Source organism: Saccopteryx leptura, chromosome 1 (genome assembly GCF_036850995.1).
Source record: "Saccopteryx leptura isolate mSacLep1 chromosome 1, mSacLep1_pri_phased_curated, whole genome shotgun sequence".
NCBI lineage: Eukaryota > Metazoa > Chordata > Mammalia > Chiroptera > Emballonuridae > Saccopteryx > Saccopteryx leptura.
In genome coordinates, this window is record NC_089503.1 from 328024344 (window position 1) to 328044105 (window position 19762).

General features: G+C 37.6%; 1 protein-coding gene across 1 annotated transcript in view; it reads left to right on the forward strand.

Moving 5' to 3' along the window:
• Nucleotides 1-19762, forward strand: part of MMS22L (MMS22 like, DNA repair protein) — a 144313-nt gene that overhangs the window by 40273 nt on the left and 84278 nt on the right. Inside the window, exons 11-13 of the mRNA XM_066358846.1 lie at nt 4784-4846; nt 14375-14494; nt 18861-19084. Of these exons, the coding sequence (XP_066214943.1) occupies nt 4784-4846; nt 14375-14494; nt 18861-19084 (407 nt within the window). The remainder of the gene's footprint in view (nt 1-4783; nt 4847-14374; nt 14495-18860; nt 19085-19762) is intronic.

The following is a 19762-nucleotide window of genomic DNA, read 5'->3' on the forward strand; positions in this document are numbered from 1 at the left end:
GCCCTAACTGGGAATCGAACCCGGGACTCCTGCACGCTAGGGCGACGCTCTACCACTGAGCCAACCGGCCAGGGCCTGGAAATCCTTGTTTTTTAAAAGTGCCTTGCTAAGTGAAATTAGACAGAGAGTAGGACCATAAGATTTCACTGACATGTGGTAGCACATATTCCACTATTGCTCTGTGAAACATGTTTCTTGTTGGACTTGGCAGATTTTTCTCTTTTTGTAATATTGGGCAGAGGTAGTTGAGAAATCTCCCTGAAATCTGAGGGACAGTTAGTACTGACATTGTGTCACAGAAATGGAAAAGACCTCGTGAGGTCCTCTAAATCAACCCCCGGGCCTCAGACCAGTACCGGTCCGTGGGCCATTTGGTACCAGTCCGCAGAAAAGAATAAATAACTTACATTATTTCCATTTTATTTATAGTTAAGTCTAAACGATGTTTTGTTTTTAAAAAATGACCAGATTCCCTGTTACATCTGTCTAAGACTCACTCTTGACGCTTGTCTCGGTCACGTGATACATTTATCCATCCCACCCTAAAGGCCCCGTGGGGCCTTTAATATTTCACGGTCCGTGAAAATATCTTCTGACATTATACCGGTCCGTGGCCCAAAAATGTTGGGGACCACTGCTCTACATGAAGTCCACGAAGGAGCTTCTCCCAGAGAAAAGTTGTATGTTCTTTGTTTCAGTACGTAAGTCCTTGCCATGCTGATACACAGTAAATAATAAATGCTATCAATTACCATTATTACTATAGCATCTTTTTTACTGAGTATTTTTGTATAGTTAATATGATCATGTTTAACATCTTTTATTAGAATACTAGACAGTTAAAAAAAGAACAAAACAATCTACCTATTTTTCTAATGTCTCTACTTAGCATTTTTATTTCTCTTCTAACATTAATTCCTCCAAGTACATATTTCTGCTTTGAATCGGTATAAATAAATATGGTAATGAGTTAAGCACTTCTGGGTTCCTGTTGTGGGGCTATTATAAAAATAGGTGCCAATAATAAGAACATGAAACAGATTGTACTGCCTCTTTCTTCAAGGAACATGTTTTCAGGTTATTAATACTTGTTAGAACTGCAGTAACAGTCATTTGTGTGGGAAGAATATTTCAGTAGTGGTTGCTGTTTACCCCCCAGATAGCAGCATTAATGTATATTATTATTGTTATTATTGTAAAGATGAATTGTACTAGTACAAACATCAAAGTAGCATTGCTGAAATCATTCTTCTGTTTCATACACAGAATTCCATAGGAAATTATTGCTTTTACTAGTTCTCAGTCAAAATAGTAAATGAATTTTTGTATTTATAATTGCTTGACCTTTGTGTTTTAATATTTTTCAGCAGTTCGTGTGGTTTCCTTTTGCCAAAATACGTACTTTCTTAAAAATCTCAATTCTTTAAAGTATGTAAAAGATTTTAAGAGAAAAGAGACCCATGATATTTGAAAAATACCTTTCATTTGATAAAAATAATAAAAATGTACAATTTGTATGTGTATATGTAAAATATACTGCTTTTATTCATGAGTCCTCAAAGAATCAAATATTTTTAGACTTGTCAATGACTTTTAAAGAAAAACTCAAGCTCTAGTTAGTAATAAGTTTCATTAGGGGTCCTACATTTAGCATATTACATTTGCAAATTGTTTAATATCTCACAGTGACTATTCAGTTTTTAGCTCTGAAGTGTTATGAAATAGGTGAGAGGGCAGTACTATATCCATTTTACAGATATAGAAACTGAGGTACACAGTACTTAAATATCACCCTATTTTTATCACAAACCTGATATTGAGTTCTCTTAAGGAATGCCTCTTAAGAATAGGTCTTTGGTAGGCTAACTGTATGTACCAGTTTGCCATTGGCAGTCCTAGTTGATGCCTATTATCCCTTCATTCCATCTAGTTAGTTTTTCCTTTTACTCACAAAAGTGTCTAATATGATTTATAAATAATGTCATCCACTCAAATCTATGAATATAAAGACATACTGACTCATTAGAGCTTGTATAGGATGTTAATTTGGGTCTAGGATATAGTATTTAGATTAGAATTTTGAAAACTACCTGTATTCTTTTTTTTCCTCCTTAAGATGTATTAGCATAGCCAACTACCATATAAAAAGCAGTTATGCATTAAGCATGCTTTATTTCACTTATCTTCTTCATTCTACTTATCTGCTGTGAGAGGATGATATGAAGTAATAATGGTTACTAATATGTCCTGCAGCACAGAAATACCTCTTGTGTTAACCACAGAGATGTTGCACTTTTTTAATGAAAACTGTTTGCTCTGAAAGTGAATGTGAAATCTTTACTTTTTAAATAGGTTCCAGATATAGTTAATATTTTTTTATTTTAAAAGTTTCTGTAAATGGACTTCTGTTTTATATGAATGTAAGTCACAAAACTTGCCAATTGCTTAATTTAATATGCCTCTAAGTTTGGATCTCACTTCTCATACTAGACTTGTCAGTTTTACATAGATTTCTGTTCAGTGCTTTTCTCTCAACCTAGATGAGAGTATGTTATCCTCTCACAATCCTTATCCATTTTAAAAGCAAATACATATATGCCTGACCTGTGGTGGCGCAGTAGATCAAGCGTTGACCTGGAATGCTGAGGTCACCGGTTCAAAACCCTGGGCTTGCCTGGTCAAGGCATGTGTGGAAGTTGATGCTTCTTGCTTCTCGTCTCCTCTCTCTCTCTCTCTCTCTCTCTCTCTCTCTGTCTCCTCTAAACTGAATAAAGAAAGAAATAAATAATTAAAATTTTTTTAAAAAAGCAAATACATATAGTTTGAAGAGAAAAATTACTTTGGAGCATTGCAAGCTTTAAGAGTGCTATACCTGCCCATAACACAGTGCAATTGGTCAGGCCCACTGATGCTCGTCTTTGAAACATCTGAAATGGTTAGTGGATAAAAAGTGGGAAATGTAACCTTAAAATGAGAGTTGTACCAGGTTACCGAGTTCACTGGGTGTGGAAGTAGGGGATCTCTTGTATTTCTGATAGAGATACCACCTGTGCTGAAGCCTCAGTTAGTGTTTAGTTGTGATAGTGAATAGGAAATCTAAAGCACATCCCCAAATTGATGACTTTCATTTTTTTTTCTAGTTGAGTTAACTTTAGTATATATAAAAAAACGCTGTAGCTGCTCAAAGTTGGTTTTTCTATGGAAGAAATATATGTTCTTTTGATATATATTCTTTTACTCAGACTTGATTTTGACATGAGAGAGTTGTCATTTTTTCTCTGAGTTATGTTTTATTTTTGTTTTAGATTATAGCCACAGTACTAATCCATAGACTTGAGATTCTTTAGACAAGAAATTGCACTAGTTCTTTGTAATTAATGTGATTTAAATGCCTTGATAGAACAGAGTAATTGAAACATGCTCATTAACACTATCAAATTATAAAGCTAAAAATATCAACTGTTCATGTTCCTGCTTATTTGGGACTCGTAGTGACATTTTCTTAGTAAAGAATGATATAAAAGTACTGTAAATTGTTCAAAGCTGAGGTAAGGCTTGTTAGAAAAAGAAAAACAATAAACAATTTACTGATAACTTGGTATAATGGAAGGAACACTGGTTTTGGAGGCAGAACAACTTGGATTTGAATCCATGCTGTTACTTGTATATGCATGATCTTTCTGAGACTCACTTGTGTTATCTTTGAAATGGGAAAGATTTTTTTTAGAAAGTAGTAATATAAAGAACCTAACACAATGTACATATAGTGTTCTTAAAACAAAATGGTCTACTCTTCAAGAACATTTTAGGGCCAACTACAAAGTTCTAGGGGACAATCCTCAAGACTGCCTTCATTTCTGATACCACCTGCAAGCTCAGGGATTCCCAAAACTATATAATTTACTTGGACTTACAGAACGCATTGAACACTTTTATATATACTTACAGTTACAGTTTGTTACAGGGAAAGGATTTAAATTTAAATTAGCCAAGGCTACATCATGAAGAGGTGGAGTGAAGTACCAAATGGGGAGTTTCTGTTTCCTCTCTCCAGGAAATGAAGACATGCTAGTCTCCTGGCATACATGTATGACAGTGTGCAGAACTGAGTGTCCGTGAACTTAGCACCCTGTGAGAAGGTCCTGAAGCCTTTCCGGTTGGAAAAGCAGAGTCATTTTCAGTTGCTAGCCTTTTTATAAAGATGTTGTCTCTGTGAAAGTCCTTTCTGGCTTTCTTTCTTACTGTGAGGAATCTTTTAGATAGTTGAGGTTGACTAATAAGTGACCATTACCTGAGTATGAGGTAGCATTGTGGAAAACTTTATTTTCTGTGTAAGTGTTGTAGTTACTTGTATACAGAGCAAACTGTCTTGAGGCTGTTTGCATAAAATAAAGGAAGACACGTCTTTGGGGAGGAAAGAACAGAATAAAGACGAACACTCATGGCATAAAAACTCCAAAAAGTATAAAAAGCCTTTTCCCCCTGTTAGATTATATCTGACAGCAAAAATTAAATGCTTGTTAAAACATTTGTACTTTTATAGAAATGCCACTGTTTAATGAAACAACTCCTTATAAGGTTTATATTGGATTGAAATGGTTGTACATTTTTTCTACTGAGTCTCAACCAACTCTGCTGAAGTAATTTTAGACATTCAGGAAGTTGTAGTGAGGTCTGATATTGGACAAAATGTTTGTACTTCACACTTAACTTGCTGTACCATAATTTTAATTTATAATTAAGAGCAATAATTTTGATGTAATAATATTTTCTCCCTTTCTAGAGACAAATGGAATCAAATTGGAACTTTGTAGAAGAACTGCTGAAAAGGTCCATCAGTGTTCAGGTATACATTTAAAGTGAGACAGTTTGTGGGCTTTGGTAAATCTTTATGTTACAGATTTTATTTGTAAGAACCAAGGCAACTTAAAAATGATTTAAGTAACAAACTTAGTTTCCTTACTGTGATAGAAATCATCATTCTTTGTTAATAAAGTGTCAGTATACAATAGTTCCTATTAATGACTATCCTTTCAAGGTTTTTTTTATTTTTAACACTGAATTGCCAGTTAAAGGACAAAGATAATGACCCTTGTTAGTAACTTTGACAAAATGTATTCAAAATAAGTAGGGGATGCTTCAGAACTATTATCCATTCCATGACTGTGTGATATCAAGTCCAGGAGACAGGAGGAGGGTGATAGGGGCATTGGAAATTCAGCTCTGTCCTCATCACAGCAGGAAGGGGACTTGCCATGCTGAGCAATTTGTCTTACAGGCGCGAATCGTACTCCAGCTGATAAGGTCCTAGTTTCTGAGCCTTCGTTTCATACCTTATCACTTTTCTTTCTGCAGAGCTGTTGATGTAGTGTTTCATGGCCCACAGGTCAGATTTGACCTCCTTTTAAAATAATTTTAAGTGTGCTGTTCATCATATCTTTAAACATAATGTATTATAGTTCTATAAAGTTTTGTAATGTAAGTTAATTTATGTAAGAGTTTAAGGGAAAATTTTGGTAAAGAATTTTTTTCAACTTGAGAAATAGATTAGTTTTGTTAAATACTGCTAAAACTTGAAGAGGTATAATAAGGAAATACAATAGTAAAAAATTGCTATATATCTTCTATAAATATATAGCACACACACATCTGCTCATATGCACAAATTATTTTATAGAAAATTATCTTCATAGCTTGAAATTTTTGTTTATTCTTAGTATTAATCTATGTTAATTCTTAGTATTTTTAGGTGAGACGTTAGTATATTTAGCATAAGTCTTCTAAGCATGAACTAAGAATTCTAGCTTAGAATTCCAAAGACCTTTGCATACTTAAGTTAGATCAGAAACAAAAGTGCTATTATCCCAATCGTTGTAAAAGTTTTGTTTTAAATTTTTTCTCTATCATTTTAATTATCTTTATTCTCTGTTCTTTTTGAGAACATATTAATTTAGTAACTCAAAAATTTCTTACATGTATTTCTTACTTCAAGAATGTAGGGAATCATGATTGACCAGTGGTGGCGCAGTGGACAGAGCATTGACCTGGTACCCTGAGGTTCTAGGTTTGAAACCTGAGGTCTCTGGCTTGAGTGTGGGGTCTGTGGCTTGAGTATGGGATCATCAATATGACCAGTGGTCACTGACTTGAGCCCAAGGTCACTGGCTTGGTTTTAAGGTCACAAAAGTTCACTGGCTCAGCTGGAGCCCCCCAGTCAAGGCACATATGAAAAAGCAATCAATGAACAACTAAGGTGGCACAGCTAAGAGTTAATGTTTCTCATCTCTCACAAAAACATCAAAAAGAAAAAAGGAATGTAGGGAATCACTAAAACCTGTTCGTTGTTGTTTACAACAGCTATTAATTCAATCTTAGTGCCTTAACATAGTTTAGAAACCTTTTAGACTAACTTTTAGCTCTAACTGTATATGAGTTCATGATTATATTCTATTAGGTTTTAAATTACAGAGTATTTTTAAATGGCTCTAAAGGTTCATATGGATAAATATTCATATATCCGTAATATTCAGGGACAACAGGAGAATTTATCATTTTCTGTCTTCCATAGAAAAGTTTGCTTTTTGACTAAGAGTTTGCAAACTGTCTTTAAACACAATTAGTTTTTTGAAAATTAATTTTTTTCCTTTGTATTGTGACTTCCTATAATTTTGATTTTAAATGAGGGAAACCCATTATCTTTAAAAAAAACTTAGTTGAAATGTCTTACTCATAATGTGATAAGACTTATTCTGACATTGCATAGTATATTTTTACAATATAACTAGTATTTTAATGATGTCACCAAAACTATTTTTAAGATAATTCTTGAAAGTAGGTAGGGTGACCATCTTTATTTGCCTGGCTTGGGTTTTCCTAGAATGTAGGTGCTAAAACCAGGAAAGTCCTGAGCATACTATGACAAGCCAGTCACCCTAGAAGTAGGGATAGTAGAGCAATCTAAGAAATTTTCTTTCTGAATTTTGGTCTAGCATAAAGACAAAGTAGTATCTTTCCTGTGGAAAAAAAGAGGCCATTATAATATATAGAGCGGAGTAGTCCATTCTCTCTAGTAATCTTTCAATTTTGTCATGCCTTGATTGTATCAAATTAGATTTTATAAGTAGTATTAGACTACTGGCTGGAGTTCTTGAAACCAATTTTGTTGGATGCAGTAGGTGGTCATAAAGAATCAGTAATATGTTTGGATAGAGCTATCAAGCTATCAGTTTGATTATGTCTTTTTTCCCCCGTTTAGGTAAATTAAAATTTGACCGTACTCGTGCGCTTTGACTTGATCTCCAACCGTGAAAGAGGTCATTTGCAATATTAAAAAATATATATATGTTCCACATAATAAATAAAATTGTTAGGCACTCAGCTATAGTTTTAATTAAGCAAATAATGTTCCAAATCTTTTTCTAGTCAGAGAGGATCTTCCAGAAACAGACATTAAGCTTTGTTGGTAAAGAGACACTATATTTAATTTTACGTACACAGGTACAATTGAATAGTTTAGTATTTCCTTTAAAAAGTTTTTTTTGAGGTAATTCTGTTTAATATTTGTGAATGCTAACAGACATTTATTCCACCTCTAAGACAGCATTATTATTTCCACATGAAAGGAAGATTTTTGGTTTTATGCTACCTACTTTATAAAGCCTTATTTTCTAAGATCACATAAATAATTTTCTAATAAAGGTCATGGAAGGGTATGAAAAATTTTAAGCAAGCCTTTTTAAAACATTTCTCTTTTCAAAGAATTTGGAGAATTCAGGGCTAAAAGCAACTCAGAATATGTTTAGATCAGATTAATGTGAAACAATAATCTTCTAATTACTAACTCAAAATTATTGCGTTTCTTAGAACATTTTTAACTAGGATATTGAAGTTCAGTTCTCTTTATTCAATTCTAAAACAAATCTAATCAGGCAAACTACTAACAGTTACTGTATAGCTTTCAAATAAATTTTTTTCTTCTGATGGTTTCCAATAAGTATATTAATTATGCATAGAGAAATAAACCCCCAATTGTCAAATTGCCATTTTTATAGAATAAGATAAAAGACTAAATATGGTTATTTTTAGCTCAATAAAATAATTTGATGTATGGAATATACCCAAATTTAATATGCCTAAATTTTATCTTTCAAAATTAAAATAGGACATTCTTTTTAAAAAGGACTAACACAATGATCAGGAGCAAGCACTATGGAGTATTCTAGGGTAGCTTTCCTTATTAAACAGTTTACGTACACAGACACAGCTGAAATAAGATTCCTAGAGAGAGCCTGACCAGGTGGTGGCACAGTGGATAGAGCAGCGTCGAATTGGGACACAGAGGACCCAGGTTTGAAACCCTGAGGTAGCTGGCTGGAGTATGGGCTCATCTGGTTTGAGCAAGGCTCACCTGGCTTGAGCCCAAGGTCGCTTGCTTGAGCAAGGGGTTACTCAGTCTGCTGTAGCGCCCCCCCCCCCCCCCCCCCCCCCCCCGTCAAGGCACATATGAGAAAGTAATCAATGAACAACTAAGGAGTGCAACGAAGAATTGATGTTTCCCATTTCTCTCCCTTCCTATCCGTCCCTCTCTCTGTCTCTGTCACACACAAAAAAAGATGCCCAGAGTTCAAGGAAGATTCTTGGGGAAAATGCAGAAGCTCTTGGGTTGAGCCAATCCGGTTTACAACTGTGTGGAATAGAAGCCCCCAGGTTTGGTTTATTAAAAAAAAACACACCTTTAATCAGGGGGCATGGGTTTAGATGTGTTAAATTAAACCTTTTTTTTTTTTTTTTTTTTTTTTTTTCATTTTTCTGAAGCTGGAAACAGGGAGAGACAGTCAGACAGACTCCCGCATGCGCCCGACCGGGATCCACCCGGCACGCCCACCATGGTGCGACGCTCTGCCCACCAGGGGGCGATGCTCTGCCCATCCTGGGGGTCGCCATGTTGCGACCAGAGCCACTCTAGCGCCTGGGGCAGAGGCCACAGAGCCATCCCCAGCGCCGGGGCCATCTTTTGCTCCAATGGAGCCTTGGCTGCGGGAGGGGAAGAGAGAGACAGAGAGGAAAGCGCGGCGGAGGTGTGGAGAAGCAAATGGGCGCTTCTCCTGTGTGCCCTGGCCGGGAATCAAACCCGGGTCCTCCGCACGCTAGGCCGACGCTCTACCGCTGAGCCAACTGGCCAGGGCTTAAACCTTTTAGTTTAGATAGAGTTTGACCATAGCACTCACAACTGAAATACCAGCTTAGGCATAATATTATGAACCTGTTGCGTTATTATCAAAAGTCAACATTTGGCCTTAAAAAAGACATTTGTTTTTTGCAGGTAACAAAATGATAGCTATTCCTGTGTAAGCACTGTACTTAGTATTCAATTACATTCTTTCACTTAATGCTTATGTCAATCTTGTTAAGTTCCACTTTACACATTACAAAACTGGGTTCCACAGGCTAACGTTAAGGAGTTTGTCCAGGTTAACACAGCCAGCTAGCAAGGGTAGAGCTGGTATTTGAATCTTTTTATGTGTTTTACTTACTGTGTGATCTCTCAGAGCATCTTACTTTGTAGGATTCTTTTTTTGTGTGTGTGTGTGTGGCAGAGAGAGAGTCAGAGGAGGGACAGATAGGGACAGACAGACAGGAAGGGAGAGAGATGAGAAACATCAATTCTTCGTTGTGGTTCCTTAGTTGTTCATTGATTGATTTCTCATATGTGACTTGACCAGGGGCGGTGCTACAGCAGACTGAGTGACCCCTTGCTCAAGCCAGCGACCTTGGCCTCAAGCTCGATGCTTTATCCACTGTGCCACCGCCTGGTCAGGCTGTAGGATTCTTAATGAAACTTTTTTATTATTTCTATTTTAAAACTTCTTTGCTGCTATGTGTTTAATTAGTAATCTATTTTGGTTTCTAGATCTGTTTTGGTGATATTGGAAAGCATGTCAACTTCCTGTAGTGTTTTTTATTTCCCTCTCCAATAAAATGTGTGATGGGAAAAATCTAAGGTAGGAAGAAATGAATATACTCAGTTCTCAGATACTCTTCACCATAGTTCAGCCAGATTTTGTTGTTTTTGTCAATTTGAGCCAACTTGTCTCTTATCTACTTTACTCTACTCTGGATCTCTGCTGCAGACTGTTGTCTTTTTATATCTCTGCAGATTTGGATTTGAAGAGAGGCAAATTCTTTGTCTCCTTAATTCTACAGATGTGCACACACACATTTTTTAAGAAATTAAAAAAAAAAAAGAAAATGGTTCAAAACAGATGGTTAAATATATAGAAGATAGAAATGTATTTTATAACATACTATTTGTAATTATAGGCTTAAAATAGTATAATTATAAGCTTAAAAACCTTGCATTTTAAATCATACTCAGCTGACTGATAACCTATCTGGCCATTAACTATGGAAAAAATGATATTTTTTATGCCATTTCTTTTCATTTTAATCTGAAGCCACTCGCAGGAGAATGAAGGTAAATTTATCTCCTTTAAAAAAATAAAAGAAAAATCCCTTAGGATGCCATATTTAACTTCTTCTTGATTGAGTACAGTGGAAAGAACAAGGACTCTGGCCTCACAATGTCCACTAAATGTTCATTTCTTTTCCCTTCTGTTTTTGGAAGGTCATATAGATTAATATGTATAACAAGCTTTGTAATTATAAATTCCCAAGTGTACTTTGGTAAGCTTCTTGTAACTTCTGAACCCCAATCTTCTTTTTTTTTTTTTTTTCAACTGAGTGGAGGGGAGATAGTGAGATATACTCCTGCATGTGCCTTGACCGGATCCACCCTGCAACTCCCATTTGGGGCCAATGCTTGAATCGACTGAGCTATTTGTAGTGCCTGAGGCTGATGCTGGGACCAACCAAACTATCTTCCGTGCCTGGGGCAGCACTCAAGCCAATTGAGCTACTGGCTGTGGAAGGGAGAGAGAAGGGTGAGAGGACAGGGAAGAGAAGCAGATGGTTACTTGTCTTGTGTGCCCTGGCCAGGAATCAAATCCAGGGCATCTATATGCCAGGCTGACATTCTATCTACTAATCTTCTTTCATGTAAATTGAAGGTAATAAAACTGCAATGGTATGAGACATGTATGAACTTAAATATGTAAACATCACATACTCTCTGACAGATAGCAGTTATTTAAACCTTTTTTTTTCCTAAACTTCATTAATGTTTATGGCATAAATACCTCTTTGTGGATTTACATGTATGTAAAATGAGTTTTAGATACCAAATAAAACACAACTCTTCAAAATGTACCCACTCTTAAGCAATTTAGATTATATAAATTGCTTAATTTATATAATCACTCTTCTTATAATCACTCTATCACAAACACCTTTAATTTCATACTGCCTACCTCTGGCCACCTCCACATCCAGCTGAATAATACTGGAGAAAAATCATATAATCATTTTTATCGATTGGTCTGACAAATTCTTGATTGTAAATCTCAAATGGCACTCAGCTTTCTAAAATGACTTATTTCAGAATTTATTTTTAACACATAACTCAACACATGTTCTGCCCCAGTAAACTTAGTTAAGCGTCTTACATCATAAATCATTGTGAAAATTGGACCAATCAGTGGAAAATCTCTTTTATCTTTTCACCTTCAAATATCCCAACATGTCTGCTTCGTACTCAGCCCCTCAATCTGCTGTACTCTTCTTACATTGTAAATGACACTTTTTCTGTCAGAGGCTAGTTCCGTTTTCTGCTTTGGATCTTCTCTTCTGTTTAAGGGCTTTTGATATATCTCCACTTGAATACAGTAGTTCCCCCTTAATTGTGGACTTGCTTTTCACAGTTTCAGTTACCTGTGGTCAACAGCAATCTGAAAATATTAAACAGAAAAATCCAGAAATAAGCAATTCATAAGTTTTAAATTGTACACTGTTCTGAGTAGCATGATGACCTCTCATGCCATCCTGCTGGAGATGGGAATATTTCCTTTGTTTATTGTATTCACACTGTATACGCTACCTCCTTAGTCACTTAGTAGCCATCTTGGTTATCAGAGAGAGAGTACACATTCACATGACTTTTATTTTTGTATATTATTATGATTGCTCTATTTTATTAGTTATTGTTAAACTTTTGTGTCTAATTTATAAATTAAAATTAATTATAGGTATGTATGTATAGGAAAAAGCAAAGTGTATATAGGGGTCAGTACAATCCACAGTTTTAGGCATCCGTTGGTCCTAGACTATATACCTACTGAAGTTAAGGGGGGACTACTGTATCTGCTTCCTCAACTCCTTTGTTCTCCTTAGCCTACTGTAGCCAAGCTTCTGTGTCTCCTGTCCTCAACACTACTGTTGTTGGGGCCACTGATGTCTTCCATATTGTCAAATCTGTTCCTCACATTTTAATCTACTAATAGCATTCAATCCTGTTGACCTCTGTCCCTTTCTGAAATACTTCTGGCTTATGTGATGCCTGGTTTCTTTTCTACTTTGCTGGTCACTGGCATTTGCTAATATACTCCTTTTGCCTGATGTCTAAATGTTGGAATAGCAGAGAGCTGTCAGCTCTGGATCCTTTTGTCTTTTCTATCTATAGTCTTTCCTTGGTTGATCTTGTCTAACCTCTTAGGTCTCAAAACTGTCAATTTGAAGGTAACATCCAAATTTATATCAACAGATCTGACTTTGCCCTTGAGACATAGACCCATATGTCAAATTGTCTACTTACTGTTTCCACTTGGTTGCCCTGTGCACTCTCTATCTCTTCCTCCCTTTGTCTTTACCATCTCAAGAAATAGTACCATCAACCCATCTTCTTAATCAAAACCTAGGAGTTCTTAATTGCTCTCTTTCCTTCAGACCTTAATATAACTCATCAACAAATCCCATTGCCTCTTTCCAAACATATCTCTAAAGTTGTCTGCTTTTTCAGTCTTACAAGTTTTCAAAATTGCTTCCTAACCTTTAGAGGTGGCCAACAGAGAAGGATATAGGAAAAGTAAATGACAATCTAATCTAATCTTCTCTGTTGGAATAATCATGCATATTTGTTAAAAAGTGACACACCACTGAATCCTAGTCATTCAAGAGTTACTTATTTAAAGCTTACTATATAACATGCACCTTCAGTTCTTCTCATGTCTGCCTTGACTTGACCTCTTAATCTGCTTGTCTGTTATATTGCAACTGTCACGTTTAACCTTCTAATCGGCCTTCCTGCTTCTGTTCTAGTCCTCTAGATTCATTCTCCATGCATGATCCAGAGCAGCAGTTTTGAAACAATCACCTCATGTTACTCCTATGCTTTCAAAATTCTAGTGGCTTCCCAACATATTTAAAAGAAAATCAAAACTTCTTACCAAGACCTCAAGTGAGATATAGCCCCTGACTCTGATTTAATCCTACTATGTGAAGTTTATTGCTAATTAAGGAACTTTCCATGTGTTCTCTCTGTCACAAATACTTTTCTTTCAGGTCTTTAAATGGCTAGCTCTTTTTTATTCAGTCGTTTAGTCCAAGTGAATTCCCTCAAAAGGGCTTTTTTATTCATAGCTCCTGATAGAATAATGATCCACATCCTCTAAGCATTACTCTGCAACATTACTCAGCTTTGTTTTGTTTTTCACAGCAGTTATAACAGTTTAAATTTTGTCCTATTTGTTTCAGTGTCCCTTTTACCATTCCCCCCAAAGTATAAGTTTTGTTAGTGCATGTATCTTGTCTGACTTATTCACTGTGTTATGCCTGGTACCTTAGGATAATGCTTGTGTGTGTGTGTGTGTGTGTGTGTGTGTGTGTGTGTGTGTGTGTAGTAAGCTTTAAATAAATAATTGTTAAATGATTGGCATTCATTGGTATGTCACTTTTTAAGGAACATGCATGGTTATTTCATCACAGAAGACTAGATTAAATTAAGGTGTCTACTTTATTCTTACTCCTTTCTCCTGCTGCACTTTCTAAGAGTTTAAAATATATGTACTCTGCCAGTCCTCTGATTGAGCAACTCTTATATTCATATACAGACTTGGACCTAGTATAAAAGTATGACCTTCTTCATTTTTGCTACTTCTTTCTAATTTGGGTTTTTTTTTCTTTCCCAGTCTCTGGGTTTCCTACAGCATTCAATTATGAAACATCTATTGTAATTTTTAAATAATTAAGTTAAAAGTCAAGTTCAGTTACATAATAGTTCAGTTACATAATTTTCATTATCTGAATATATTTAAGGTCTGCAAAGCGCTGATTTAGACTTTCTGATCTGAATGATAATAGGTATGATTTGGTGATTCATATCCATATTCTTTTTAGAAACAGGTTGTTTAGTGCAGTATCATGTGATAATATTCATATTGTTAGAGCTTGTTTACTTCCTCACAACTTCAGTATATATTTTTAGGATGGTCTTCTAGAAGAGCAGTTACGAATGTATCTTCACTGTTGTTTGACACTTTGTGATCTCTGGGAGCCAAACATCGCAGTTGTCAACATTCTGTGGGAGTATTATAGTAAGAACCTGGTGAGTAAATAGAATATGAATTTCTTCCAGGAATTTAAAGAATTTGTACGTGATAATTTGAGGAACGTTTTTATGGCTTAATTATAAATATTGTTGGATTTTTCTTAAAAAGTTAATGTTCCAGAGTAGATTAGAATAACTCAAGAATAATACTGTCGCCTGACCAGGCGGTGGCGCAGTGGATAGAGCGTCGGACTGGGATGCGGAGGACCCAGGTTCGAGACCCCGAGGTCGCCAGCTTGAGTGTGGGCTCATCTGGTTTGAGCAAAAGCTCACCAGCTTGGACTCAAGGTCGCTGGCTCCAGCGAGGGGTTACTTGGTTTGCTGAAGGCCCGCAGTCAAGGCACATATGAGAGAGCAGTCAGTGAACAACTAATGTGTCGCAATGCGCAATGAAAAACTAATGATTGATGCTTCTCATCTCTCCGTTCCTGTCTGTCTGTCCCTGTCTATCCCTCTTTCTGACTCTCTCCTTATCTCTGTAAAAAAAAAAAAAAAAAAAGAATAATACTGTCTTTCACACACATTGTCTGTAGAGCATTCTTGTGAGGGAGTGGAGGAGCATTTGGTGTCCCTCTTCTCCAAAGGGCGGAGTAAGCCGACTAGCTGTAATTATACCAGGAAGATATTTTTTTATATCTTTATTGATAAGTGTCTTCTAATAGTTATGTTTGTTTGCAGCACATTGGACAGTTAATGCTGTCCTGAATAAGACACAGTCTTGGCATTTGAGTAACTTATATGCTATTTGGGCAGATATATTTTGGATAAAAGTTATAAGACTGGAGCATCAGAAAAGGGAGTATCTGACCCGGTGTATGGACTTTTGGAAAACTTTATTAAGTCATACTTTTTTAACTTGGCTTGGGGAATGATGGGACTTTCCAAATACAGAAGAGAAAGAGTAAGCAGAAAGAAAGTATGGACAAATGTATGAAGACATGAAAAAAACATGATCTGTTTCTATTATGTTATACCAGGGGGGTCCCCAAACTACAGCCCACAGGCCGCATGCGGCCCCCTGAGGCCATTTATCTGCCCCCGCCGCACTTCTGGAAGGGGCACCTCTTTCATTGGTGGTCAGTGAGAGGAGCACAGAATCCGCATCCTGTGCTCCTGGAGTTCTGTATGTGGCGGCGCTGCAAAGCGTGGCGTTACTCATGTACAGTACTACTTTCGGTGACATGGGACGCACCTTACAGCTCCGGAAGCGTGTCATATCACTTGTTACGGCTAGCAGTGACAAATATGGAACTGGACATTGACCATCTCATTAGCCAAAAGCAGGCCCATAGTTCCCATTGAAATACTGGTCAGTTGATTTAAATTCACTTCTTTTTTATTTTAAACATTGTATTTGTTCCCGTTTTGTTTTTTTACTTTAAAATAAGATATGTGCAGTGTGCATAGGGATTTGTTCATCGTTTTTTTTTTATAGTCCGGCCCTCCAGTGGTCTGAGGGACAGTGAACTGGCCCCTGTGTAAAACGTTTGGGGACCCCTGTGTTACATAGTTCCGAGAGATAGGTCTGAGATGACAGTGGAGAGAGGAAAATAGAGTGAAGGTGGTCTGGGGCTAGACTGTGAAGGGTTTAAGATAATCCATTTGAATTGTGATTTAATTAGGAGGCATTCGAGAGCAAGGATGTGACATATTAGGTGTGTCTTTGAGAGGTTCTTTTGAAAAATGGTGTAAATGAATTGGGTATAGATAAGGTAATAGTCCAGTGTAGTAATATAAGCAAATTGAGACCTTAAATAGGCATAATTGATTTAGAAAGCATAGGATAAATCTTGGAAGATAAAAAGTTTAAAGGTAGCCTGACCAGGTGGTTTCACAGTGGATAGAGTGTTGGACTGGGAGCAGAGGAACCAGGTTCAAAACCACGAGGTCACCAGCTTGAGCTCAGGCTCATCGGGCTTGAGCGTGGGATCATAGACATGACCCCATGGTTGATGGCTTGAGCCCAGAGGTTGCTGGCTTGAAGCCCAAGGTTGCTGGCTTGAGCAAGGGGTCACTTGCTCTGCTGTAACCCCCTCTGTACCCCCCATTAAGGCACAAATGAGAAAGCAGTCAGTGAACAACTATGGAGCTGCAACAACGAATTAATGCTTCTCATCTTCATCCCTTCCTATCTGTCCCTATCTGTCCGTCTTTCTGTCTCTCTTTTTGTCTCTGTCACACACAATTTAAAGGTACACTTAAAGGATTTAATTACCTATTAGAATGTTTAAGTTTCTGGGTAAATAAATAGTGAACCCCTCACTTAAGACAGAATCTGGGAATGGAAAATTTACAGGTAAATTACTACATTGGGTTTGTACATAATGGCGCATTTCTTTTATTTTAATTAAGTGAGAGGTGGGGAGGCAGACAGATTCTTGCATGTGCCCCAACTGAGTTTCACCCAGCAAGCCCCCTATTTGGCATTGCTCTGTGCTTCGGGGGCTGCTGCTCCGTTGCTTGACAACTGAGCTATTTTAGTGCCTGAAGCAAGGCCATGGAGCCATCCTCAGTGCCCAGGGCCAACTTGCTTGAACCAGTCGAGCCATGGTTGTGGGAAGAGAAGTGAGAGAGAGAGAGAGAGAGGAGGAAGGGGAAGGGTGGAGAGGTTGATGGTTGCTTTTCCTTTGTGCCCTGACTAGGATGTGACTAGAATGTCCACATGCCAGGCCAGCGTTCTATATCTGAGCCAACTGGCCAAGACAGTGGTGCTTGTTAAAAACAAGAAAGAATACCTTGCTCTGAAGCATAATGTCAGGCTGTTTGTTGAAATTGCTGAATCTAGTCTGAGGCAGAATATATATAAGATGAGTCTAGATAAGTATCTTGTCATAACAAAGCAGGGGAAGGTATCAAAGTAAGCTGGCATTCTGTCAAAGGACACAGGAGCCAACTTGGAGCTTGCATTGCCCAACACTAGTCAGATTTGAGCATATTCTTTGTAGTAACTGGTGTGGAGCAAAATATATCAAATATGTTTAAATTCCTTGAGTTTATGATGCTTTAGAAACATTCTTTTTTTTTTTTTTTAATTTATTCATTTTTTAGAGAGGAGAGAGAGAGGAGAGACAGAGAGAGAGAAGGGGGGAGGAGCTAGAAGCATCAACTCCCATATGTGGCTTGACCAGGCAAGCCCAGGGTTTTGAACTGGCGACCTCAGCATTTCCAGGTCGACGCTTTATCCACTGTGCCACCACAGGTCAGGCCTAGAAACATTCTTTAAAAAAAACAAAACCTCATTCATGCCTGACCAGGTGGTGGCGCAGTGGATAGAGCGTTGGACTGGGATGCAGAGGACCCAGGTTCAAGACCCCGAGGTCGCCAGCTTGAGCATGGGCTCATCTGGTTTGAGCAAAAGCTCACCAGCTTGGACCCAAGGTCACTGGCTCGAGCAAGGGGTTACTCGGTCTGCTGAAGGCCCGTGGTCAAGGCACATAGGAGAAAGCAATCAATGAACAACTAAGGTGTCGCAAGGCGCAACGAAAAACGAATGATTGATGCTTCTCATCTCTCTGTTCCTGTCTGTCTGTCTCTCTCTTTGAATCTCTGTCTCTGAAAAAAAAAACAAAAAACCTCATTTTGAAAACTAAATAAAGGAAAAATATAAACTATATTTTAGAGTAACCAAATTTTTGATGAACCAATCCCAGGAGGGATGATAGAATTAGAAAATCACTATCTTACACATCTGATGAAATAGGGCATCCAGGCATTGACCATCAGTGGCTGCTAAAACTGTTAAATAGAAGGCTGGTGGGGATCACTAAAGTGGATAGATCAGACTGACAGTGTGATCAGTCTTAACATCAAAAACAATAACAGAACTTATGGGCTTTTTTATTAATTGCAATATGAAGTACCCAGTTTTGCCAATGAAAGATTCTTAACAAAAAGCTCTACCTGATGCTGATCATTCCTCTAGATACAGCTACCGATTTACCAAAAAGGGGATCAAAGAATACAGTAAGTGACACTAGGGTGATACAAGCAGCTAAATCCAGAATATAGACAGTTCTACACAATAAATGACTGGATATAAAAATAATGTTATGACAAAGGTTCAGAAACATACAGAATAAAAGAGCTTTAAGAGGCATATCAACCAAATGCAATGTGTGGGTCTTTTCTGTATCCTAATTCGGATAAACCAATGGTTAAACAGACATTTTGAGGGATAATTCAGGAATTTGAGTGCCCCGTAATGTTCTGTGCTTTTATGGAATTTTTATTTCCGGGGAATATATTGTAATGGCTGTGTAATATTTGTGATCAAGACGAGTCAAACTTTTAATGAGTTAATAGAGATTTGCAGCTGTTTTTATTTACTCAAAGACTTAATACTTGTTTTCTTTTTTGCTTTTAGAATAGTTCTTTCAGTATTTCTTGGCTTCCTTTGAAAGGCCTTACAAATATTACCTCACCCTTGTCTATGCTAGAAATGGTAGAGACCTGCTGTTTTGACAAACAAGATTACGACCTGTATAAATCCAGAAGTAGTTACACCATTTTCCTTTGTATATTGGCAAAAGTTGTTAAGAAAGCAATGAAGAGCAATGGTCCTCATCCTTGGAAACAAGTCAAAGGAAGGTGTGTGCCATTCTTCTCTGTCATGAATGTTCATTTATGTCTTTGAAGAAGGATTACTATTTGTATTTTTTAAGTTACCTTGTGCTTGGAGGTCTGTATGGGTCACACATTTAAAATGTATTTCTTGGGAGGATAAATGGTGCTGGATGGAGACTTGGTGGGGTGAACATGCAATATAGTGTACAGAAGATGTGGTAGAATTGTGCACTTGAAATCTGAATGATTTTGTTAACTAGTATCACCCCAGTAAATTCAATTAAAAAATAATAAAGGCCCTGGCCGGTTGGCTCAGCGGTAGAGCGTCGGCCTGGCATGCGGGGGACCCGGGTTCGATTCCCGGCCAGGGCACATAGGAGAAGCGCCCATTTGCTTCTCCACCCCCCCCCCCTCCTTCCTCTCTGTCTCTCTCTTCCCCTCCCGCAGCCAAGGCTCCATTGGAGCAAAGATGGCCCGGGCGCTGGGGATGGCTCCTTGGCCTCTGCCCCAGGCGCTAGAGTGGCTTTGGTCGCGGCAGAGCGACGCCCCGGAGGGGCAGAGCATCGCCCCCTGGTGGGCAGAACATCGCCCCTGGTGGGCGTGCCGGGTGGATCCCGGTTGGGCGCATGCGGGAGTCTGACTGTCTCTCCCCGTTTCCAGCTTCAGAAAAATACAAAAAAAAAAATAAAAAAGTATTTCTTA